Source organism: Centrocercus urophasianus, unplaced genomic scaffold (genome assembly GCF_019232065.1).
Source record: "Centrocercus urophasianus isolate 14NV4802_14NV808 unplaced genomic scaffold, USGS_Curo_1.0 seq_9, whole genome shotgun sequence".
In the NCBI taxonomy this organism is placed as follows: domain Eukaryota; kingdom Metazoa; phylum Chordata; class Aves; order Galliformes; family Phasianidae; genus Centrocercus; species Centrocercus urophasianus.
In genome coordinates, this window is record NW_024885532.1 from 25,447,400 (window position 1) to 25,473,608 (window position 26,209).

A 26,209-nucleotide genomic window follows, 5' to 3' on the forward strand; every position below is an offset into this window, starting at 1 on the left:
GTATAAAATGGGAAGGTTGGTGGCCCTGCATGTGGTGGGGGGTTGGAGCTTCGTGATCCTTGAGCTCCCTTCCAACCTGGGCCATTCTGTGATTCTGTAATCTCTGATACTTGCCAACACAGACACAGCCTTTGTGTGTGCAGCTGAGGGGCTGTGGTTGTTTTGGGATTATGCCTTTATTGCCTTCCTTGCAAAGCTCATCACTGCACACATCTTCTAGCACCAAAGCTGTATTTCTGTGATTTCACAGAATCACAGAACTGTACGGGTTGGAAGGGACCTCTGGAGATCATGGAGTCCAATCCTCTGCTAAAGCAGGCTCCCTAGAGCATGCTGCATCCAATACAGAAACACAGAATATTTCACCTTCTTTAATTTGAAGCGCTTTCATTTAACCTTCTTTTATTTGAATCACTTTTCCTTGGGGAATATGCTTAAAATGATAGGATGGAAAACTAGATTTTGCTAGATAACTCTCAATCCATTTTTTTTTTTTTTTTTTTGTCTTTAGAGAAAATACGCATTTCCGCTAATGTTCTGATTTTAAGACTTCACGTTACAGGGCAAAAAAAGAGTCTTCTTTTTAAAAACAAAACAAAGCAAAACAAAAAAACCACCCATCCAATCAAGTGGCTTTGTAATTTAATTTCGAACATGACTGTTGTTACTAGTAAATGGTGTAAACACAGACTGAGTGCAATAAACCTCGCTTCCATTTAGCATTAATAATATTAATGATCAGTACTTAAATCACACGCGATGTTCTTGGACTGTAAAAGAAACATCACCAAAGAGATTTTCCCTGTCTGGTGCCGACATAATTTAAACTCGGCATAAAATTGTCTTCTGTTGGAGGGAATCTTTCGGCGCTGCAGGGCGGGGAGGAAGAAGCAGAAAGAGGAAATCTCTCTCTCAGCAGAGACCATCCCTCCTCGCAACCCCTCCCCAAAACTTTCTCACTCCAGACCCCGGCCAAGGCCTGGAGGCTCCCACCCCTCCGCCCGACCTCCCCCAGCCGCAAGAGCTGCTCGGTACTCCGCTCGCATTGCCCCTCGCTGTAGCACAAACTGTCGGAAGCAAATCGCTGGCTCAGCAGCTCGCATGCACACACACAGTCACACGCACCGCTCACACGCACACCACCCGCTTAGCCCGTGTTTTCCCATGTAAAGGCTGCAGCCTCCCCCCCCCCCCCCCCCCCCCCGTTAGCCCTCCCTCCCCGCCGGCTTTTTCCCCCTCCCCTGCCCTTTCCCCCACTCTCTCCTTGCTGCCCCCGGCCTCGGGACGCCAGGACTCCCCCCGGGACCCCCAGCCCTGCCCCGGGACGCCTCGGGGAGGCTCCTCCCGGCCCCTCGCCCCCGGCCCCGGCCGCGGCGAGTCCCGCCCGGGGAGGCGGCGGCGGGGGAAGGGGGAGGAGAGGCGGCGGAGCGCGGTGCCTCCCGAGGAATCAGACGTGCGGAGAAGGGAGGGAAGGACGGGCCGGGGTGGTGTGGGGAGGGTCCCGGTGCCGGTCCCGCCCGCGTCGCCTCCGCTCCGGGACCGCGGCGAGAGTCGCTTGGGGCGGCCGCCACCCGCCGGCTCCGCAGCCGGGCCCCGCGCCCATGTGCTGCCGGCACCCGCGGCGGCAGCCCCAGCTCCCGGCGTGAGAGTAAGTAACCCGGCTCCCTGTGGCTTACCCCGGCCTCCCGCGCCCCTCGAGCCCGGCTTTCCCCGGCTGCATCCCCGCCCCGCTCGCTCCCCGCACCGCCGGCCAGGAGCCGCATCCCTTTCCCGTTCCACCGAACTCTGCGGACCCCTTTCTGCTCCCGGCTCCCCGCTCTCCCCTTCCTGTCCTGCATCCCCTTCCCCTCCGAGGCCCCCATCCTTCTCGGATCTCCCCACTACTCCGCACTCTTTCTGCCCCTTTCTCCCGTCCTCTTGCTCCCCTGCTCTCCCCTGTACCCTTTCCCTCCCCTCGCACTCCGCAGCCTTCCCCTCGCATCACCCCGGCGAGTTTCACTTCCCGGCCCCCGCTCTCCCTCGGGGAGCCCCGGAGCTCTCGGCCGCCCCCTCCTACCCCGGAGCGGAGGAGCGGGGTTTTGGGGCCGGAGGGGCGATCCCACGCCCCAGAGAGAGTGCCGGGCGTGGGCTGGCAGCGCCCGGGGTGCGGAGCGGAGCTGCTGCCCCGCGGGTTGGAAGGGTGCTGCCCCTGTATCCATCCCGATCTCACCCGCTAGTTGAGGGAACCATTTCCCCCGAGTGCCGTGACCCACTTTGCTGGAGACGTTGGTGGAACGCCAAGACGCGGGCGGGTCCTTCCCCGGGAGATGCCTGCGGAGGGATGGAGGCGGCCCGTGCCCTGCTCCAAGTTTCTGTCCCCGAGGTTAGGGCTCTGGCAGGTTGGAAGGCGTTCCTGCAGATGGGCTGTGTCTGCTAAGAGCTGAGCGTGTGGCTTCTCTGCATCTCGGGCCTTTCTGAGCTTTATGGAAGAGACTTTTTTTTTTTTTTTTTTTTTTTTTTCTTCTTCTTCTCAGTGTTTTAAAAGTAAACAAAAGTTTTGTGTGGTGCACACGCTTAATTTCACTTACAGGCACTGTCTCTGCGTTCCTTCCTGGTGCAAAGGGAGCTTTAATTTTATTGCCTGCACATTAATTGAGTGCACTGATTGCTGTCTAATCACGCTTAGAAAAAAAAAAAGCCCTTGTAAATGGCCATCGGAATTCATTTATAGGAACTGTGAGAGGTGATCATAAATCTACAGACACAGTTGGAGCAGCAATCCAGGATGGATTTAACAAGAAATATACCCCAACCTTTGGGAAGCAGCTTTCCTGAAACAGGCAAACGCACCACAGAGCTGGGAGGCTGTGAGTTGTCCGGGAGGAGCAGGAGCTAAAGGTGCTGCGTTTGGGCTGGGAAGAGGCAAAGAGGTTTTGTGTTAATGAGGTTTACTGCTGCCACGGGGGTCTGGGATTGAAAAGCTGTAGGCAGTGTGAGCGGTTTGCACGGAAACTGTGAGGCCATGCCTAAAGCATGTTGCAGGAGGAGGGATGAATGAGACCTCGCCTTTTTCTCTATCAGCAGAGGGAAGGTGAAGACGTGCAGGGGTGAGAGGTGAGCAGAGAAGCCCTGGCAGGGCAGCACAGCCTGCGTGCCCACCCTGCCCCCCCATAGTGATGCTAGTGGCTGCAGGAATGGGACAGAGATGTATGATGTCTTCGTGAGAAGTGCTGGAGGAAGAGAAGATGCTCTGGCAGATAAACTCTTCTAATGTCAGTGTTACTGAATTTGGCTTTTTCTCCTTTCTGTTATTTAATCAGGGACTTTTGTCTTCATGATGGGAGGAAACATCCCCCTGGCTTTTAGGATCCGAGCTTCTCTCGTTGTGAGGATTTGCCAAGGCTGAGAGACTCTGGATTATCCCTAACGTTCTAAAATACAGAGGGGCTTTCTGTCTCTCCATTGCGAGGGGCTTGGTGCAGACGTGAAGATGGCCTCCAGCCTCACCTGCGCCGGTGTGGTCTGGGCTTTCCTCTCCTTCCTCTGCGCAGCGGCATCCTGTGTGGGCTTCTTCATGCCCTACTGGCTCTTGGGGTCTCAGCTGGAGAAGTCGGTTTCCTTTGGCACTTTCCGGAGGTGCTCCTATCCGGTGCGGGATGAGAGCCGCCAAACGACCATCATGGTGGAGCAGTGCGGCCGCTACGCCTCCTTCCAGGCCATCCCCAGCACCGAGTGGCGGATCTGCACGGTGGTGACGGGCCTGGGCTGCGGGCTGCTCCTCCTGGTGGCCCTGACTGCCCTCATGGGCTGCTGCGTGTCCGAGCTCATCTCCAGGACCGTGGGCAGGGTGGCAGGAGGCATCCAGTTCCTGGGAGGTGAGTGCTGTCTGCTTGTGCTGCGGTGTGGATCTTCACACTTAATTTGTATGGGTGTGGAGGCTTTGGGAAGAGGAAGGTATGAGGCAGACCACTTGGCTTGGCCACTTGACCACTGAGTGGCTGTCTGAGTGTTTGAATGTGGCTTGCTCACCTACGGTCGCTCTTGCACTGAGCCCCATGCCTGGTTGTTGGACGACCTTTGAGAACTACCTGAGAGGTTCAGCTCACATTTGAGCTAAAGACAGGGAGGGAATGTTTAACCCTGGTAGAGGAGGCATGAGGAGGAGCCCTGCCAGGCTGCTGGCTCCATTCTGCCCGGTGGGGTTAGAGGAGGCTGCGGTCTAGACACTGCGTAGGAGAATCACCTCCCATTCTTTTTTTAGCCTGTGAATTGTATGGCTTTAGCCGTGGAGTGTTTGAAGGGTATGAGACAATAAGCAGGATACTCTGGCGTGTTTTTTATAGGGCTGTTTTCCCAGTAAATCATCACTCTCCCCTGTCATCAGCAACACAAGGCTCGGTGGCACTCACTGTCACCTCATGCCACTTGGTGTACGCTTGCCTCCATTAGGGGATGAGTTTATGTGCCCAGGTGCATTTGGGCAGTCCTTCTGGGCCCATTTCCTGCCCTTCTCCCCCCAGATTGAGGTGCACCCAGATAGGACAGTGGGCTCCCATCCCACATGCAAGATGCAAACACAGCTGGGGTGCAGCTTAGGGGACACAGCCACGGCCCTGTAAGGAACCTGTGCCAGGCCTTCAGCTGGGCGGTGTTAGTGTGGCTCTCCACCGGCTGCCAGAAGCCCTGGCTCTGACTTTTGGAGCATTTTCTGCACTTTAGAGCAAACTGACCCTGTCAATTCGCCCTTCCCTCAGTATTGCATTCCTGTGTTTAATCTGGCTGACAATTTGAAAACGCAGCAGCTGCTTGAGAGTTAACTCTGCTGGAAGCTGCTGCTTCGGGAAGGCTGCTTCATTATAGAGCTCCGGTCAGGCAACCAGGGCGTGGAGAGGGTTTTCAATTCAGCAAAGCTCTGTGAGCCCACGTGGCCTGGCTAGTTTCACTGAGAGCCATCACAGGCTCTGCTTGGGCTTTAACCACCCCCTCTTTCCAATTACTGCTCTGCTCATCTGGTTTTAATTTGTGTTTGGTGGTGCTGCATGCCTGGGTCTGGTTACAGCCACCATAGTGAAACATGGTGGGGTGGATGGACAGACGGACAAGGGGACATGGGAGGTGTTGGAGACCCTGCACCGGGATGTCAGCGTGGGCCATAGATGTGGGCTCTTCTCCCAGGCGTTCTCCCACTTAAGGAGAACCCTTCAGACCTGCCACGACCACTCCTGTAACCACGCTGCATCTCCTCCCTCTAGAAGGGAGTGAGCATCTCAGGAGATGACAATTCAAAGATACGTGAACCTGTGATAGGAAATGAAAATTGCCAGCAACTTTACTCACAGTTCAGAAATTATTTACACAGCACGTCCAATTTTCCCCTCTACTGGGTTTTATGGTTGTTTCTCATTTCACTCAGCGCTGCTGGAAATGTGTAAGAAATGAACAAAGTGAGAACCCATCATTTCTTAACCTGCTTGAAAACTGTCTGTGGGGACATCAGAGAGGGGCCAGGTGGCTGAAGCCAGTGTTTTGGCTGGTCTGAAGGCACGTATGGGGGTAAAGATCAGATCCTTACATCCTTCACCAGATCTTCATCTGCTATCGATCAGTACAGCTCCATTGTTTAAATGACATAGCTGCATTTACACAGATGTTGACGTTAGGCATTATAATCATTAGGTTGTTTTAAGTCAAGCCATGAGTTGTTGGGGTTATTTGCTATACAGGAATGTGGGTCTTTGTTCCCCATACAATGGTTATAGGTTGAGGTATATACCATGAGGTGTGCTTTGACTATTGTGATTGCCACTTTAATTGGCCTCCAGCTGGAGATCTAGCCAAATATAACCCTCACAAATATTTTTATTGGGGTTAAAAGAACCTTCTACCATTATTATTATGAAGGAAAAGCCCAGGGAAAAATAAACAGTGCACTGAGTGGTGCCTGTAACTCATGTTCTGTTCTGTTTCTTTCCCTGTGTTTGGGCAAGGAGATGGGTAATGGTTTCACTTTCTGTTTCTTCTCATCCTGGTCACCTGCACCAACATAGGTGCTGCAGACAGTGGTAGAGGATGAGTGTTTGAATAAACTGAGTTTTTCTTGAAGTTAGAAACCTGCGTAGGCATATTCAGCATAGCTGGTTTAAAGTTATAATGGTGTTCTGTTAGTCTAGGATCTAAGTAGGTTTCCCAGTAGGGTTTAAAATCATGGATTGATGAGTAGCTAAGCCAACTGAGAGCAGGGAGGCCTGTGGGTGGGTGAGACATAGGCTGCCCTATGAGTTGCTAAAACTCCTTCATCCAATACTGGAAGCATTTTTACTGCCATGAAAGGTGGCAGAGAGGCATATTTACCAGAGGTGCTGAGCAAACAGCCTGATCCTCTTCTTCCAGCAGTAACAAAGAGAGGGAACTCCAAGTAGGTCAGTGGAATAGCACCTGTGCAGAAGTAGTGCAGCTTGCACTAGCTGAACTGTGCCAAGGTTTTACAGCTGGGATTTCCCCAGTTGTATGTGGCAACTCACGCGATGGAATTATTCATGAATGCTTATGGCACAAATCTGCTCTTATCATAAAAATTGAATGGCAGAGCCTGCAAGAAACTGCAGGTCCGTGCGGACCTGGAATGGCTCTTCAGATATTGGTTGTTTTTGTGTACTTTGTATGTGATATTTCAGACAATTCTGCCTAAGCAGCATACATAGATTTTATGTTGACTCTGGGATAAGCTGAGTTTATGTTCCTAACAAAAAGGTTGCACCACAGTCTTTTCCATTTGCAATTTTAGGAACCACTTCCTTTCCCATGTATAATCACGTGGCAAGGCTGTAGCTGTTGCAGCAATTGCTTACATGAGAAACAGTGCTATCATTAGCTTCCTCTAAGCTTCTACTAAGGCAGTTTGGGCAACAAGAAGTACCCGAAGTCCAGCCACTTCTTCAGTGGTCAAACTGCTGCTGCAGTATCTCAGCAAGATGCTTCAGGAGCATTTCTGTTGGAGTGCTTTGACATACTGACAACCCAGGTGAAAGTTATGCTGTCTGTAACCTCTTGAGGGCACAGTTACGTAGATAGATACAGTCTTTGCTGGTAGCAGTAAGTGCAGCGTTTCCAGCTGGTTTACTTTGGATGTTTGGAAGATAAAGAGATATGTAATGTAGCTAGAACAGATTGCAAGGATGCATCTTTGACCATAACTATTGAGGACACAACAGCAGGAAGCAAAGTTTAAGAAATCTATGGCAAATTAGAGTCTATAATTATTGATCTTCTTTTCATTGTATCTTGGCAAGTCAATTCTACTTAAGTGAGGAGATAGAAATTTGCAGCTCAGATATGACATACTAATTTGGTGAATAGTTTCACTCTGCAAATGCAGAACAATGATTTTAAGAGCATAGCAATAATCTGAAGAACATAATGAACTGAAAGGTTAGCCAGTTTTATGAGAGACAGCGGATTAAAAGATGCAAGTATTGCAAGGATGGTCAATTTAAAGAGTGTTATGCTGGCAAGGTGAAGCTTTTCATTAAAATGGTCAGTGCACAGGAATTATAGATGAAATTTCCACTTGCTCAGAACTCCCCTTGGCTCTGCAGGAGGGCTAAGACAAGCTCAGAGAGGTATGAATCCAGGGGAGCAGAGCATGCAGTGACCTGCTGACTTAGAGGCCCCTCTGAATCTGACTCTTTGGCCTTGATTTTGAGTGGCATATGAAAAATGAGCTCTTGCCATCATTGTGAGTAGCTGTGTGGCTTACACTGTCATCTTCAGTACTCATCACTTGCTGTGCGAGCAGTGCACACGTTTTGCCAATCCTTTCAGTAAAGAAAGAAGCAGTACTTCCTTTTCCAATCCTCATTTCTCTATTCTGTTTCTCTTGTGTCTCATGGGAGCTCTTAAAATTCCTGAAACTAAGGTCCTTTAATTGCTGGTTAGAAAACATGGAGAGCTCTTGGAGTGGGCAGTGGTAAAAGGAGCATTTAGTTAGAGAAGAAGGGGATGAAGATTCTGGCAGCTTCTGATTTCACCTCAGGAAAAAGATGGGGCCTTCTGGAAGAAGTATCCTACAAACTGCCCCAGGATTCTTATCCAAGTGTCCTGTGCCAGTAGTGACCGTAACAGTTTCCGTCACCTATCACCTGCTCAGGACTGCTGTGTATGAAGAAGGGCTGATTAATGTAGCGTTTTCCATCAAGATGAACACTGAAGGTGGGGCAATGTGTTGTCTTGTGAAGAACTCTCAGAAAAACTCTCGAGATTTTAAAGAGAAAAAGCCAAAGGAGGTGTGCAAGTTAGCATATTAATGGCTGGATGTGACTTTGCAAGTGAGATAGTCAAGGTCTAAGATGTAGAGGGTAGAAAAGGGAAGAGAACTAAACCCATAGCACTGTGAGACCGTGTAGAGAAGCTGTGCCTCAAAGGAAGTGCTTGAGGAAACAGCTGAAGAAATAGGAGGGCCTCTTGGAAAAGATGGAGTCTGTGAGCCTAAAGGACAAGAAATGTGGCTTGCAGCCCAAGGCAAGGAGAATGAAGGCAGCCTTGGGTCTGAGATTAGCTCAGGAAAAGTCATTAGGGGCTTTGGTGAAGGTAACTGCAGATGACTACCAAGGCTAGAAACCATCAAGGGAAGGAAATGAACTGCGGGCAGTGACCAGTAACCATTATTTTGTCTGACAGCTGCAATGAGACTTTCTGCTTTCTGCATGGAAGGCTAAGGTCAGGATCATTTTCTGCCTATGGGGAGAGAACGTAACTGGGAAAAAACAACAGGGAGAAAATGAGCCTTGGTGGGAGCAGGAAAGATGGCCAAGAGACTTCCAAGAAGGAAATGATTGCCCCAAACCCATTTGGGGTGAGTCCAGGGAGGGGTGTCTGTTTCTATCCAAAACCAAGCACTATTCTTCCCCTCCAAGTTTGCTTCTCAGGGCTGTCTTACACGTCTTTCCCTCTCTTTCATCTTGTCAAATGCAAAGCTTCAGTGACTTTGCTGTGCTGTAGATGTGTGACAGGGCGATCCTCACCCAGGACAAAAATGAACTGCATGCTAGGTATTAATCCAGTGCATACATGTGCATGTAAAGGCATTGTAAGAGGGGCTTGTGAGAGGAACGGATGCCTCACCAGGAGGTAACAGAAGAGCAAAAAAAAAGAACGTGGCACTGTTAAATGTTACTTGTGAGTGATTACATGTCATGTTGTAGCCTGATAGACTCAGCAGTAATAAGGTCAGCAGAGAGCACTGTGACTATTTAGACTGAGGTCTGCCTTAGCATAGGTTGCAGGACAACCTTCGTGTAACTCCTATTTGAACAAGAGTGTATCTCTGAGGAAAAAAAATAACAAACAACAAAAAACAACAAACAGCCTTTCAAGTCTGAATTTAATTCCAGGAAAACAGGATCTTCATAAGTCGTTCCAGTGGTGAATTATACTGACTGCTTTTCCTCCAGATCATTAATGCAAATATTAAAAAAGTGTAGCACTAAAAATAGATTACTGCAAAATCACATTTGCTTAAGGATCACTGTAATTATTCTTTTAAGATATTCTTTTAAGATCCACCAGTTTACTTGTTTTTAATCCATTTAAGCTGTGCTATATTGTGCCTTCTTTACCAAAACCTGTCTGGAAGCAGCTTCATGGCATCAGTGTTTCACACTATCACTCCAAATTTCTACAGGTATCCACCAAGAGATTAAGTGTAGTGTTTTGCAGCATCATCCTTTTTTAGTTTGACTGTGCTTCCCTTGACTTGCTGAAATGCATCCTGTGGCAGCTAATGCTGATGTTCAGTGCCCGCTTCCCAGCACTGAAAGTTGCCTTCATCTGCTGTGATAGTGCACAGGTCAAATTCCTGGATTTGGGTCTGGAGTCCAGCTGAGAAAGGCTGGGAAGCATTATGTTTGGGAAGATGCTAAGAACGAGGGAATTTAGAAGGTGATGTTATCTTTAACAGATTTTGTAGCATATGTTCCATTGAAGATTAGCCAGCTCTCTCTCTGCTGTATTCAGACAGAGAGGAATTAAAATATAAAGCAAATTCAAAACAAAAGATGAACTGATGCAATATATGTTCTTTGTCGCTGTTGGTTTTTAAATGACATAAATTAGATTCCTATTCTCTTAGTCAGATGTAGCCTGTATTGCTTAAATCTTTTATAAGTGCATTGCCACCAAATCTGACTGGAAGGGAATCGAGGTTAGCAGGTGCTTGTATGTGAAAAAATGTGAAAAAAAAGCAGGCACTTAGATTCCAGACAATCCCCTTTCCTGTGACTGCTTTCCCTTTGGTTGCACATGTCCTTCCTGAAGCCCCAAAGGCTGCTGACCCAGCAGATCTACCAGCACTGCTCTTTGCACAGTCTTTCCCTAAGGAATCCAACCGAAGGAGACCCAAGTGAACAAATGTTTGCTGCTCAAGCTAACACCAGCCATTGCAATGGAGCAGGTTAGCAAGCAAGATTAAATAATAAACATTACTGGTCATAAAGTGCAGAATGATTAGCTCTGAGGAGGCCATTCCTGTCATAAGGGGCATGAGGAGCATTGAGCAAGCAAGGAGTTGTAGTACTCTTGGAACACTGGAGATGCAACCTGAAGAAGACAAATGGTGCTGGGAGTAGCCTTCATATTTCTCTGCTTCTGTTCTTTTCATTCTGTCATCAGCCAGTTGAGATGTCTTAATTCTTCAGGTGCACCAGAATCATACTGGAGAAGCAGCAGGGCCTTTATCAGCTACAGAATTTCATGTGTTCTTTGAAATGAAGGACACTCAGTGCAAATTATGTCAATATTTCTGTCCTAAAGGTAAGAATATTTGATTGTGACATTAATCTAAAATGGGTGTGGATCCAAGGTTGTCTCTTCTTGAAGTGTTACCCAAGTGAATTAACTTGTCTATAGTTAATTGGGCTCTGAAACAAGCATTCTGTTTTTTTTCCTCACCAGTTATATTCACTCCTAATATTCAGCTAAATATTCAGCTAAATAGGGGAAAAAAAAAACATGCTAAGTTTCAGCCTGGAGAAAGATTTTGGTGCTTTGGAAGCACAATTAAAATGGAAATGCTGATGTATTAAAAAAAAATAAAAGATGCTGCTAAAATATTGGAAAGAGTTTCTTTTCTTCCATTTCCTATTGATGTTAAAAAAAAAAAAAAATGATGTTTTGAATGTTGTTGCAGCTGCGTTGGATTTCAGCAGATTTTTGCATTAAAAACAACTTTTTTGATCTATAGAAATCCTGGAGTGCTGTTTTATTTATCTGCAGAATCAAGTTTAGGCTTCTTGCTTTTTATTTTTTGCCCTTTTTTATTAGGAGGGAACAATGATACTCAGCACTTCTGTGATGCTTTTCATTTCAAAGGGCTTTGCTTGCATAACCTAATGAAACTTCAGGAAATGTAAGACATGGGAACAAATAATCTATTTTGCGGGTGCAAAGTCAGAGTAAACTCCAAGTTACTTCCCTTCTGATCTTCTACGTTTGTATTGTTTAGAGCAGAATCTGGGAGTTAGCAATTTTATTTTTGCTTTGAAAGTTGTGGCTTCTTTTGGTTCCTGAGCTCCGTGAGATGTTTGAATATTGCTGGGAGCTTCACTTTGGCATCAAAGTGTTGCAACGTTTTCCAGTGCAGATGAAGTCATATTCCCCACAGAGAGGACAGAATAGTTCCCAAAGGCACATTTTGCAGGATTTTGTCTGGTCTAGTGTTAAATGCTTTTATTTTCTTCTCTCAGGAAACACAGCTTAGTAGGCATTCCGCTTGGAACTTTTCCGTGATACTCAGCCTGCATTTTTCCTTTCCTTGCTCACATCCCTTTATTTCTCCAATGCATATTTTTACCTTCTGATCTCTTTAACTTTTGCTTTACAAAGTAGAATAAGACAGCTTTCAGTTTCCTTCATCACCTGGATAAAGACAAGCACGTGAGAGCAACCAAAGCATTCAGAGGCGTTGGAAGGAGCATGGCTTAGTGAAGAAACATGGAATATATACATACCACCTAAACATCACCTACAGCCACATGCCTTGTGGTGTCCATCGTGTTGGCTGTTTCTTTGCTCAAGGATTTCTTTTGGCTCATTGTAATATCTTTGTTGATTTTAGAGATATTAAGCTTTCTCTGTTGCTGAAGTCCAAGGACCTAAATAGCATTCAGACCATAGAGAGATAGCGTTAAGTCGCAGAGGACCAAGAAGGGCACTCTCTCCTCAGTCTTGGGATGACCCTGGCACCACAAGATATCACAGGTCAGAGAGATAATATTGCATTTGACAGATCCCTTCTAACAGCTGTCCTGTATCTTCTCAGGCATGAAAAATTGAGCATGGTCATTGCACCCTGACAATGCTAGCGGTACAGCTGATTCACTAGGCTCGATTAGATCTCATTTACATTGTTTGTTCCACTGTCAGTCCCCTGATGTCACAGGTACCTCTGAGAACAGATGCAGATTTGTCTCCCCGCTTTTCCTTAGAGCCTTGACTGCTGAAATCAACAGCAATATTCCTCCATGGGAATTAGGGCAGGGCAGAACGGCTCAGCACTGTTGCTACCTATTGAGCTCATGAGATTTGGAGGAGGCTGGTGTTGCATAGCAGTGCAGAGAGCTTCTTTGCGTGCCACATCCTACCTAATTCTCTGGATACTATGTACTAACTGCATTAGTACTTACACATTAAAATAACAGTCATTTTAGAGGGTTACTGCACCAAGAGCTGAGTTCACCTTTTTCTGCAGAAACCTGGTAAACCCCAGTCTTTCATAAAGACTGACTATTTTGAATCGATTTGTAGACTTTTAAGTGAGGTTGGCAATAGTTTGTAGGACTCGTGGTTTGTAAAGAAAATGCTAGGGAAAGAAAAGTTGAACAATTATCTGCTATAAATTGTTGTTATTTTTATCTTGTAACATGACCTGATAGGGTCCACAGAGAATGAAGCAGAAAATGCAGTGTTTTGATAAAAACATATCATTTCTGCAGTGATGTAAAGATTTGAACCTTTCCTTTGCAGTCTGACAGTTCACTTGTCTTGTATTGTCTCCCAATAATGATGACTTTGCCACATAAAGTGGTATTGTTGATTTGAGAAGAATGGCTTTCTAATAAATGCAAAGAGATACGGAGTTTGTCCCTTGAATTGAGGAGAAAGGATTTGAGATAAAGCCATGGATGATCAATCTGGAATTACAAAAGCTGCTACTGAAATACAGCACTCTATGAAGAGATATGAAACCCATTGGCATAGTGGAGTGTAAGAAATAGCCTGAAGGCTTCTGAAGAGTGTGCTTCACCACTTCTTAACGAGTTGTTTTTTTGTGGTTTTTATTTTTATTTTTTGGTGAATCTGCAGCTGAAAGCCCACTTATGAATACATTTTCCTAAAAAAAAAATCAGAATAAAAAAAAAAATCAGAATAATCTCGATATTCTGAGCTTAATAAGCAATTCAGGTCAGGCACAATACAGCGCAATGCCAATTGTTGGTATGGATTCCCAGGACACGTTAGAAAGTGCTTAGTTTCAAGGAGTGGTAGAAACTGGGGTTAGGGGACTCTGTGAGTGCATGCATGAGAGGAAATCTCTTTGGACTTAGTTTCCAGCTTTGCTCAGATTTGGCCCAGATGCTGCTGTATGTCTGCGAGCTTCGACTTTTCCTTTGGAGCTCTGCATGTCTGCCTGATGCCAATTGTACAAGCGCTTTCAGTCACACAGAGTTACTGCTGTCGCTATGGTTGCTGCTATTATAATGTAGCAAGTTCTAGAAACCCATCATGCAGATCACTGGGGGAAAAGACAGCTGCTAATCCAAAGAAATCCGAAACAAAGTCAGACTGGGAAAAAGAGCGTTCTTTGAATTCGTGACATTTTTAAATGCCTTCAGACATGCATAGCATGTGCTGAGTCACTGAGGGCGTTAGGGTGTTTTGGGTGCTGTGTGGGTTTCACACATGAAAATACAGAATATCAGTCCTGGTCTGTGCCTCCAGCTTGTTGGGTCTGCTTCCATCTCCCCTGGCATTGTAGTTTGCATGGAATTCCATTTGTTTACAAGTACTTTTTCTGCCACAGCATTAAAAATATGGTGAATGGCACTAAACACTGGGATAAAGATCTTTACAGCCAAGACAGATTCCCAGACCATTATGGGCACATTCTACAAAATTAAGAGATTGTTATAAAAGTCAGCATTTTTACAAGAATTTCTTTTTATAGGAGTCCCAATGGATGGCTTAGGAGAGCTTTGTTCAGTCTCCACATCTCCTCTCTAACCAGAGACTTTCTCTGCACCAGGCAGACTAGCAGGAGCAGGACTTGGCCTCGGCCTCTCAGACCAGGTTGTGGTGATAGAACCCATCAACAAGGCAAAGCTACAGACCCAAGACTCACTGCGTGGCCAAGGTCTAAGGCAGACACTGATGTGCGCTGTCCATCTGTCAAACTACTCAACTCTGCAAAGCACTGAAATAATGAATTAAGGACAAACTACTTCTAACAAGTAAGGTGGGCTGCACAGCTTTATGGCTCCTTCTGCTACAGTAGTCTCGGAGGATACCCCTATAAATGAATGCAAGCACAGTTCTGTTTGCTAGATTAGGTTTCTTCTTAACAGTGTTTCAAACTAATGCTGTGCAATATTTAAGGAGTAAAGTGATTTCTTAGTATCCCACAGTGGAGGGATGCTTTGGAAGCCATTCTCCTTGTGAGCTCTGAGCCATCTGTTGAACACTGTCCATTGCTTCCTTCTTGTCTCATGTGAGCGTTTGATTTTATTCTTTCCTCTCCTCCATTGGCTTCAATTCTCTCCACAGACTGTGGGAAGCGACACGATGGCTGAAGTTAGTTTGTACTGAGCCATTAATAACTCTGTTTAGCTTGTTCCTCTTTTCCATAACAATTTGCAATAAAAACTGTGTCAGGAAAGAGCTCAGTGACCTGCAAGGGCTGGGACAAGCCTTGCGCTGGAGATGGCAAATTTGCTTTGAAGCCTCTAATCTGGAGATCCGGTGCTAAGAACACAGGAAGCAGGAAGGATAAATACTGTAACTTTTCATCTCATGCATAAGAATTGCCATCTGTTTTGATCTTGTGATAGAGAAAAGTCATTCTGCTTATCTCACCTAAAATAGTGGCTAGTCCGATTACAGGCTTTCCTGCCTAGCACCTTTTTAAATTCAATTTGGCTGCCTGTGCCCTTGGCACTCAGTGGGTTTCATTAAATTTCACAGCAGTTAGTTTTCATTCCCTCTGTGACACCTTTTTATCAACATTTGACTCCAGTGTAATTTCAAGCAATTGTGCTTTTTTTTTTTTTTGCAAAGCGCTTGTACCATAACAATTTGGCAGAGCAGGTGGGGGAAAACGATTCAGATACCATTGCAAATCCACCTAGAAAACTGATGGAAATCCAGGTCCGCTCAACACTGGTTTTTTGCATGCAATGATAAGAAAAGGGAGCTGCTTCCCTTCCTTCTCACTTGGTATCAGCCATGACTGTCAAAAGTGCAGTTAAAGAGCTTGCTGTAAGAGGCAAATTCCTCTTCCTTCAGGCTAATCGCAGCTTTATTTTAAAAGCAGAGCTAGTGGACTGCAGCTCAACTGACAGCCTGAGGTTCTGAGACGAGCCTTCTGGAACCCAGGATGCATGACGACAGGGGTTTTCTTTTCAAAACCAGATGAGAAGGCTGGTTTGCTAGGAAAGTGTGTGTGCATGCATGTGTGCAGGAATGCAGAGAGCAAACGTAGCTGTTTTCCATTTAGTACACGATGCTTAGTCCCTGTTGGTGTGGTGAGGGGAGGTGGACACCCCAACACGACCCTCGCATTGGTTGGTCACACCATTGCTACCTCCTCCCTGGCACATAACAGTGCTTTCTCAGGGCTGTGTTTGAGACAGATGCTGGGTGTTAGTGAAGGTGCTTTTGAGATGTGCTCCAAAAGGCCATCGTTTGAATTGCATCAGTCTGTCCAAAAGGTCTTTCTCAGTCTGCTGGGGCAATTAGAACATGCAAAAATAATGTGTCACGGCTTCTCAGTCAAATTTTAAACTGCTAATTAAAAATGAGGCTTAAAAAGGCCTAAAAGTGAGCTCTGCAGACAGGGGTAACTCAGAGACTGACAGAGCTGTCTCACTGCACGCCAAGGGTAGCTGCGTGGGGGAGACCATAAATCATTTTCAGAATAAGACTTCTGATTGATGAAACTTTTCCTCTGCCTTCTTGAAGGAACTAGACTGAGTCCTTCCAGTTTAAACTAATAGAGCACCTGATTTTCCTACACTTTGAGGTCTCCATAATTACCCTCGCTGATAAAGTATTCCCAAATGCACATGGACTTGGGCAGGCTGTTGAATGCCTCAGGAAAGCTGGAGGTTACGGACATTCCCCTGCCTCCTTCTTAAGAAGAGGTTTCCCATGGACTTCCTTCTCAGCCCTTTGCATACGTGTATGTGACAGCTATCTGATGGGTTGGCTGACTGTAGTTTACATGTCAGGCAGTTGCTTGAGCTGGTTGGGAAGGAGTTCCAAAAAAAGACATGGTGCCTCACTTGCACTGCCTCCAAATGTCATAGAATCGTAGAATCCTTAGAGTTGTAAGGGGCCATTAATCCATCTAATCCAGCTCCCCTGCAGTGAACAGGGGCACCACTGCTAGATCACTGCTAGGTTGCCCAGCGCCTGATCCAGCCTGGCCTTGAAAGTCTCCAGGGGCAGGGCATCACCGCCCTTGCTGTAAAATACCTTTTCCATATATCTAACCTAAATCTTCTCTCTTTGAGCTGGAAGCCATTTCCCCTTGTTCTATCACTGCAGACTGTGCAAAAGAGTCTATTCCCTTCTTTCCTGTAGCTCCCCTTTAGATACTGAAAGGCCACTCTTAGGTCACCTCTAAGCCTTCTCTTCTCCATGCTGAACAGCCCCAGCTCTCAGCCTGTCCTCACAGGAGAGGTGTTCCATCGCTGGGATCATTTTTGTGGCCCTCCTCTGGACACACTCCTGCAGGTCCATGCCTCTCCTGTACTGAGGCCTCCACACCTGGATGCAGTACTCCAGTGCAGAGCAGAGGTGCAGGATGACCTTCCTCACCCTGCTGGCCACACTTCTTTCAATGCAGCCCAGGATACGGTTGGCTTTCTGGGCAGGGGCACACTGCTGGCTCATGTTCAGCTTCCAGTACCTTCAGGTCTTTTTTGGCAGGGCTGCACTCAATTCTTTTGCACCTCAGCTTGTACTGGAAGTGAGGGTTGCGTCAACCCAGATGCAAGATCTTGCACTTGGATTTGTTGAACCCCATAAAGTTCACCTGGGCCCTCTGCTAAACCCTGTCTAGGTCCCTCTGGATGGCATCCTGTCCCTCTGGTGTGGATACAAAGTTACTTAGTGTCTCCAGAGACTCAGGCTACCAGATGGCCTTGAGAACCATGTGCTCCAGATGCCAGTTCCAAGCAGTGAGCCATGAGATGCAGCATCTATCAGTATAGCTGAAGTCAGCCCTGGCTCACATCAGACTGGAAGAGGTGGCCTCACCACTTCTGGGGGAAGAAAATATCTTTTTAGAGCACAGTGTGAGTGTGTTGACCTCTGGCTCATGACTGAAGTCTTGCTTGTTTTTTCCAGGTTTGCTGAGAACTTTGTTTTATGGATGAAGGTGTAAGTGTTAGTTTGTGTGAACAGAGTTTTCCTTGGTCTAAGTATGATGGCACAAAGTTAAGGATGTTTACTGTGGTGTTTCCAGCAAGAAGTTCTCCAATGTAATTAGCAGATGTACTATGGAATTATGCAGGCATTTGATAACAGGATTATTCTAAACATCTGTAGTTCTAAAAAGGTTTTACTAATCTGAGCAGTTGCAGCTCTGAAAAGCTTATTTGGGAGTGCAGATAGGTATAAACCTAGAAGAGTTTTATCTTTGTGTTTTATCTTATTAAGACTTAATGCAAGACTTTGTCCTATTTTTTCAAAATGACATGTTCCAGTATCAGTGCTGATGAACACATGACTTGGTGGCCTTTCAGGAAGAGAGATGCAAGACTGCCAATGATATACTGTTTCTGACAGGTTCCTCTGAGTATTTATGGGCCTTGATATGTATGCAATCTATGGTTATTTCAAAACTGATTAACATTTCTGAACCTAAGTTAAAGTTTGTACTTGACATTTCAATAGAGTCGAGGCAAAATTAATCAGAGCTCAAAAGATATGCAGTCTTCCTGACATGCTGGTGACGGGGAGAATATAAACCTCTGAGAACAGCTTGCTGAAAGTCAGAATGTAGCCTGGGTTTTGGAGGGCGTTCAGAAGAAATGGCTTATTGCTACGGACAGGCTCTGAGGGGGTGTGCAGTGGTGGAGTCGTGTTTACTGACTGTGGCACTAGCTTCAATGAGTCAGAACTCTGCTGAGTTACTTGTCCCGTAATAAGTCACTTGGAAATCTTCTTATTTGTGGAACATTAGCATATTAAATATGCAAACTAATCTCTTGAAAGAGGTCTGATAAGCAGCGTTTTTAAATGTACTCTGTCAAGACATTTTTCAGTCAATGAAGCTCAGCAAACAAATTCTTTCATTTCAGGGGCCTCATGAGAATAGTAAAAAATTATACTTAGTTGTGATTTTAAACAGCACGCCTGTCTGTCTGTAGTAAAAATAAGAAAACAGAACAAATTGTCATGGAGGCTGTTCTTTTTTGTTGTCTGTTTTTAAAGTAGGTCAGTGATAGCCTTTGTGCGTTCAAAAGATGGTTAACTCAGCCTCAGTGAAAGCTATTATGTTTGAAAAGGATCTGACCAAATACTATGCCTCGTAAGAAATCGTGCTTTTATTTTCTCTGTAAAATAAAACTCTAAATCACAGAATCATAGAACAAAGAAACCTTAAAGATTTCAACCTGTCACAGGCAGGGACAGCTCCCATTAGACCAGGTTGCTTAAAGTTCCATCCAACCTGCCCTTGAATACCTCCAGGGAGAGACATCCACAACCTCTCCGGGCAGCTGAGCCACTGCCTCACCACTCTCATAAATGAGGGATAAGCAGTAGCTGTGTTTTAATTACACCTGGTATCTGTACAAAGATGAGATGTACTGCGTTTCTGTAGATGTGTCTTTGTGTTTTCCAACATAGGTTCAGTTTATTCCTACTGAGTATAGTGGAGCTGGATGGCATTTTTAAAAGGAAAGAGAGTGTAAGCTGTTTTTTAAATTAGTTTTGAAGCTGCAAATCTGTTGCTATATTTTCAGTCTGGAATAGATCACCCAGTGAGCAGCTGAAAGTAAATAAAGAAGATCTGCAGGGAAGCAGCAGCTCCTCCAAATGCTAATATCTAGAAGGGGCAAGAAGCTTGGGTGGAGGAGTGGTTAGACTGTATTAATTCCTTTTATCTTTCTGACTTGATGTTTATAATTTCTCTGTACTTGTTGCAAAAATTGTCTTGATTTTTACATTGATAAAACGACCTCCACAACTTCCATTTACCTCCGGATCTGGTATGTAATGAGTTACATACTGATCCATTGACACAGGGACCTGGATTTGATCTTACATCTGGAAATCATTAATGTTTCTCTCATAAAATCTCTTTGATTCCATTGCACATTTTCTTCCTTTCCTCTCAGCACTGTTTTAGGAGTACTTTATTCCTCATGCAACAAGCATGCCTTAGTCATCATGCTGGAGATTGTTCCCATTTAAATACAAACCGTTCAGACTCTCTTTAAGGTATCAGAAGTTTTTCTTATTCTCTAAAGATGCAGGGACAATGGTGAATCCTCTGTCTCGCAAACAGACGATGAGAGGTATTGCTTCCAGATCATGAATGAAAGTTCACTTTGAAAATAGACTTGGGCTGCTGCAAACCCAAGAGAGAGACATCATGGTTCTCAGTGAGATTAAACAGCACATAAGACAGAAAGCACTTGTTGACCGAAGCTTACAGTCTCAGTAGGTTTAAATTCAAACTCAAAAATTACAATCAGATTCTTCACTGGGGCCTCCCTCCAAAAGTAGAGCTGAGAATGCAGGTGTATCTTTAACAGTCTTTGGGATGGATAATGGCTACATTATCCCATTATCCCAATAGTACAGCAGAAAATATAACTTCTGAGGGAACTTAAAACTATGTATAGATGGTGTTACTTTTTTTTTCCTTACTATTCAGGCTCACAATTTGATGTCATCTCTGGCAAAGCTGAATAACAGAATTCAATATTCAAAGCCATAAAAGTACCTTTGCATAAAATCCTTATCTTCACGGCATTTCTTAGCACTGTTGCAAGGAGTATTTCCATTTTGCAGATAGGAAGCTAGAAACTATCCGAAGGTGGCTTATAAAACTTTCAGATAGGTAAGTATTGATTAGAGGCCTTGCAGACCTTAGGCTCATGTGCAGCCACTGAAGCAGCTGCCATATGGAAACACTTCTCAGATACAGAGTTGTAACAGTATGCCTCTTACATTAAATTATGACTACAGGACTATCTGCTTAGCATTTCTGTGGCAAACAGAAGCTTACACTGTATGCAGCCTGAACTGATGGGCAACTGCGAGAACACTGTCAGTCACAAGCTAACACACACTATTTCTTAGGGCAATTTACCCTGTAGAGCTTCCTGTTGCCCTAATTAAAAGGCTTTTTTACTCTGGTTATGCAGAAGACATGCCCTAACTGAAAGAGACAGCAAACTTTCTTTCCTTAAGAAATCTCTTCTTGTAATAATAAATGACATCCCATGATTCAAAGGAGATCATAACTTCTTTTAAGTAGAAAGATTATATATGCTTGTTTAGAATCATAGAATCATAGAATCACAACGTTGAAAAGGACCAACCAGATCTAGTCCAGTCATCTAGTCCAGCCATCCTCCCATTACCACTGCTACCACAAGCACTAAACCGTATCTTGCAGCTCCTCATCCAGACACCTCTTGAACACTGCCAGGGACGGCAACTCCACCACCCCTCTGGGCAGCAATTCCAATTTAGATGACTGATTTTCAACCTTTTTTTGACTGACTCATTGGCTGCTGTAAGGCATGGCTAAGCCTGCTGGGCATATGTACCTTTTGTGGATCCTTTATGAAGGCCTGTGACACCTCCTGTGGTCTTGCATCACAGGCCAAGACCTACTGAAAGACCAACTTTGTTACTTTTGGTAAGTTTTGTTAAGGACATCATTGCCATATGCAAAGAACAGTAATCCCATATGCTTCTGTCTAAGAAAGGAAAAAAAAAAGAAAAAAAAAAAAAAAAAAAGCAAGGACTACTTCTGCCATACAGATCAGAAAGAGGATTTTAGATCAAAGATTTAATGGAGTCATTATGTGCTCATCCTTTGCATACGGAAGATCCACAATTACTATGCTTCTAATTTATTGTGCAAATATGTATTTAGAAGTTTAATGAAATGTGGCTTGTATATTCTTTTGAAAGAGTTGTTAAAGTAGCTTGTATATTCTTTTGAAAGAGTTGTTAGAGTATTGGACCATAATTTCAAATGGGATCTTTTACAGGAGCAATTCATAGCTCTGCAGATTACATGTCACTGAATGAACAATACTTTTCAGCAAGCAACAGAACACCATAATCATGAGAAAGGAAGAATTTGAAAGCAGTAGAGAAGTAGGCATGGCTTTTAGGTTGGTGCTTCAAAGTCTTCAGGTTTGAACTACTCTTGACATAACCCCAAGTTCAGGTAACACAGATACAAAACATTGCATAAATGTTCCTTCTCTCCACTCTCTTTCTGCATTTTAGCCTTAGTTGCAGTAATCTGCAACTTTTATATCTTTTATATCTTTTGTATCTCCTGATACAGGGAATCCTGTATAGTTCAGCTCAGGCAAATGACCCTCTGGCACACCCCTGTGATGGGATCCTATAAAGGTGGGCTGTGGAGAACTGGGGCAACTCTTGTTGTGCTGCCATGCAAAATAAAGTGCTCAACAAAACAGTTTTTTGATGATGCAATCTCAAGACTAATTTGTACTAACAGCAGAGGACACATAGAAATGAATAATTTGCATTTGCATATGGAAAGAGTGAGTCAGAATGACTTTGCACCTGTTGGCTATTATGCATGTCATATATATTTGATATTTTATTTTAATACTTCATGTTTCTATCTTAGTGATTATTTTCATGTTTTGAACTAGTGTGAAAACCTATCATAAAAAATGCTGATACTTTTTATTTATGTAAGATGCTTAAATTATACTTCTGAAGCTTTCCCCAGCATTTTATTTATCTTGCAGTCATAATTATTCGGTGCCTCCTCCATCTTCTTTGATTTAATTATGGTTTTGTAGACAACAGTCACAGAGATGAGTCTCTTCAGGTCGATCAGTTGCACAGAATGCCTTCCATGCTCTGTAAAGAGTTTGCTTGACACCTGGCAATTAAATGAAATAGACTTTTTGTCTCGTCTATTCCTGAGGGCTGGGGGAATATCAGGCATCCAATGATGCAGCTTGCTTATCAGATGTGTGGCAGATTCTCCCTGGCAGTATGAAAAGGACAGGTGAAATAAATTATCGAGTTGCCAGCTGCTTTAAACATTCCTGTTCCGCTTTGTAACCCAATCTTGTCAAGTTTCTGGGATTTGATGCATTTTGTGTGTGCATCTTCTTCAGTCTTTTCAACTGCTGACAGAGAGAACCTCCTACTTGTTATTAGTGCCTAAAGCTCAGTTATTAGTGCCTAAAACTCAGAAGTGCTTTCAACTTCCTCTCTAAGGCAGGATTTTCTACAGAATAAAGGCATCTCTTCTCACGCGCCTGTATTTAATATGTCCTTTTTGATGCCATAAGCTGTGGTGGAGTGACTGGAATCTGTACTTCTGTCAGCTTATCTTATACTCTCTTATTCATCTGTTTACTGCTGGGACAGTGCTACTGGCTCCTCTGGGTTTTCCTCAGCTTCACTCCCACTATACTTGAAATCTAGATATGCACTCACCTGCTTTTTGCAGCACACAGGCACAACCCCAACTCACTTTACAGGGAAATGACTCGGGCCTACTGAGCTTTTAAGCTCAATGGAACTGAAGTATTTATTGGCAGCTTTATCCCTGAAAATATACGTGTCCACAAAAGCAACCTTGCCTTTCTGTTTCTTTTTATTATACCTGTCTTTGTGAACAGTGTATTTGAAATCAGTGCTATGTCTTGGAGCTACTAACAATTTCCATAAGTGTACTTAGTTTGTGATTCGGAAGCAAAGATTTTCATTAATTTAACAGTAGACTAGAATCTTTTCATTTGGATAAAAGCATTGGAAAAACTCCTTGAACTTACCTTAAAATAGTGATGAACCAGCCATATTTCTCAGTGGTTTCTAACGTGACTTGCATCTGCTCTGTCTTATTGTGTATCACACCACTGTGTTACCCACTGGGAGATAAAAAGCACTATCATTAAAAGACAACTCCCAGAGAGAAAGACAGCAAAACTTGTTTAATGAAGGCAAATATGGAACAACGAAAGAAATTCTAAATTATTTTTTTGAGCATTAATACTCCTTTCTTCTTGGCCACATTCATTTGGCAGTTTTATTAGCAACTTTCTAAGAATTAAGCTATCAGCAGGCAAGATGGAGGAAAACCTGGGAACCCTGATTTCTGCTGGCCATGTTGGCCAGCCTGTCCTTGGTTCTGCAGGGCAGACTGCTGGGTGCCCCATGCTGATCCCTTCAGAGTTTTGAGACAGGAGGACAGAACCAGATTTTGCAATTGGTGGTTTCATATTCCAGGCTTGGTCAGAGGCTTCATTACTCATCTCCACGGGTTAAAAGCTTAATTTTGATCAGCAGAAGTAATAATTCCAGGAGAAGTAGTCCAAACAATTTGATGAAAACAAGGAAGCTTACAAGCAGTTAAAGGGTTCCCTGAATGATATTTTGATAATCTTTTCTCTGTGAGGCAAAGCACTGTTCTGTGAATGATCCCTATCTTGTTGCAGCACCAATGGACATCCACACTGGCATTTTTTTCTTGCTGCTTTGGTTTGGAGTACTTCTGCATTCAGTTTTTCTTCAAGTTGCTGCACTGCAGACAAATGTTTCACTCAGATGCCCACCTTTCCTGTTCTTATGCCAATGGATCACCTCACAGCACTGTAATAGTCTCCTGCTGAAGACAAAAAATTCGGAACATGTTGATAGATTCTTGGCTATCTTAGAACATTACTTAGCAACTGGTGGTAAGGATGAGCCCCAGGGCTGATGACGATGGAGAGTAGATGCTCTGTTCCCAAACTGCCTGCAGTTTGGCTGGCATGCCACACGCCTGGTGTTATCCAAGTTGCTCAGCTCTTTCTCTTTCTTTAGAAGCCAAGGATGATTCTGAAGTCCTTCCATAAGTACTCACCAGTCTACTGTTTTCCGTTTCTGTGCTGTTTGCTTGTGAGATGATAGGAAGAGGTGAAATAGCATGTGGGAGTTAAGCTCAGTCCCAGCAACCTTGTGGGAGACATTTAGTCTTGAAATGACACTACATCTGCTCACCAAACCACCACCTCCCACCACTGTTGGAACACTTTGCAGTATCTACATTGGTGCCTCACTAGTTTTGCCTTCTTCCCTTTCTCTCTTTCATCCACTGGCTGCTCTGCTTCTGCTGTTTCTCCTGTCTTCCCCGAAAAGTTTAAGGGCAGCTTCTCCTTAATATCATTTATATCCCCATCCTCACATTGATCAGCAGTGTCATTTCATTTGTGTTTTTTTTTTTTAATTAAAGCACGCGTTTCCTTATTTTCTGTCCTGCTCTCCCAGCCCCACCTCCTGATTCTGCAGCACCAGCTTTCCACCAGCCCACCACAAATGAACTGCTCTGCCTGAAAATTGACTTGGAAAAAAAAAAAGTTATTTTTAGCTGGATCGATTCCTCTATCTGATTCCCTGTGTGGCTGCACAAATGTTTACGCTGGCACAAGTGAGAGGATGCTGTGGGAATGGGAAGGAGTAGTCGGAAGGGGGAAACCAGGAACTGCAGGCATCACTTACAGCATCAAGGGCTGTCCCTGCCACTGAAATCTATGGGAACATCTGTAGAGCCTTAGAGGTATTAATATTTGTATCCAATGGCGAGTGTAAGTGCACATGACGATGAATGTTTTAAGTGAACTTTTTCTTGTAAGTGAGGCAGCCAGAATGGTTTGAGAAGCAGTGGCTGGAGTTAAGAGCAAGAAGTTTTATCAGAGCTTTGCTGATCCTATGAGGGCTTTTTTTTCAGTGAACACAGCAAAAGCAGCATGTTCTCTCCCATAGCTGGATTTTTCAGAGTGCACACTACAAGAAGTGTATGGGATAAAGAAGGTTGAGTCCCTAACTGTTCAGAAAAGAAGTACCTTCTAATATAATATATTTTCACAATGGCAGCCTCCAGGTTCCCTACCTTTTAGCATCAATGACCAAATCCTTAGCCACAGCACAAGGCTGCAGAACACTGTCTTTATTCAGGGGATAATGCAGAGATTTCAGTAATCCCCTAGGAAAAAAAAAGAAAAAAAAAAAAGAAGGCAGAAAGAAACCTCCCACTGATGAGCTTTCCAAAGCTGGATTTTATGCACTGTATTTTTAATGAACACAGTGTAGCAATTGCATTGTTTCTTCCTGGGATGGTGTTAAGCCTGTACTCAGGACTGCTTGTCAGTGGTATTCCTGTAACCAACATTTCAACAGTACTTTTCTAGAGGGAAGAAAATAGATTTGAAATTCAAAGTCCTGGGTATTTCTAATACAGTTTTTCAGGTTTAATTTTGCATGTAATCATGATACCGGCTGGCTTTCTCCTCAAGACCTAATGTCGTAATACATCATAGCACTTTTATCTGGGAGCTGATTGTTACTTAATGTCTGCAACCAGGTTGGGGAGATTTGAGGCTTTTTCTCTGCAAAGTGTACACTCGTAAAGAAGGTGTTTTTTAGAGCCCTGTCAGCTGAAGTGTTTTTGCTATTATGCTTGGGTGCTTTATGGTGCTGTAAGTATCTTCCTTACATGGCATGCCAAGCTGATCCATCACCTCGTTTTAGTTGCTTCACTACTTAATCTGCCTTGCATTCAAGCAGCATTTTAAGTCATGGTCCTTTAAATGAAACTTTCTTCTACTTCTGGCTGTAAAACTGGTAGAGAACAAGTTTGCTGAGGGTTATGTTGTTCCAGATTTTTTATTTACAAAGGGAGAACTGAAGATGTGTCTCTGTTCCCAGGACCCTTGATCCATTTGGAAGCTTTCTG

The 26,209-nt window shown here is 44.4% G+C and overlaps 1 protein-coding gene across 1 annotated transcript in view; it reads left to right on the forward strand.

Annotated features, from left to right (window-relative positions):
* Positions 1 to 1,586: 1,586 nt before the first annotated feature.
* LHFPL6 (LHFPL tetraspan subfamily member 6) overlaps positions 1,587 to 26,209 on the forward strand; it is a 134,120-nt gene continuing 109,497 nt past the window's right edge. Inside the window, exons 1-2 of the mRNA XM_042838905.1 lie at positions 1,587 to 1,648; positions 3,300 to 3,854. Of these exons, the coding sequence (XP_042694839.1) occupies positions 3,470 to 3,854 (385 nt within the window). The 5' untranslated portion in view covers positions 1,587 to 1,648; positions 3,300 to 3,469. The remainder of the gene's footprint in view (positions 1,649 to 3,299; positions 3,855 to 26,209) is intronic.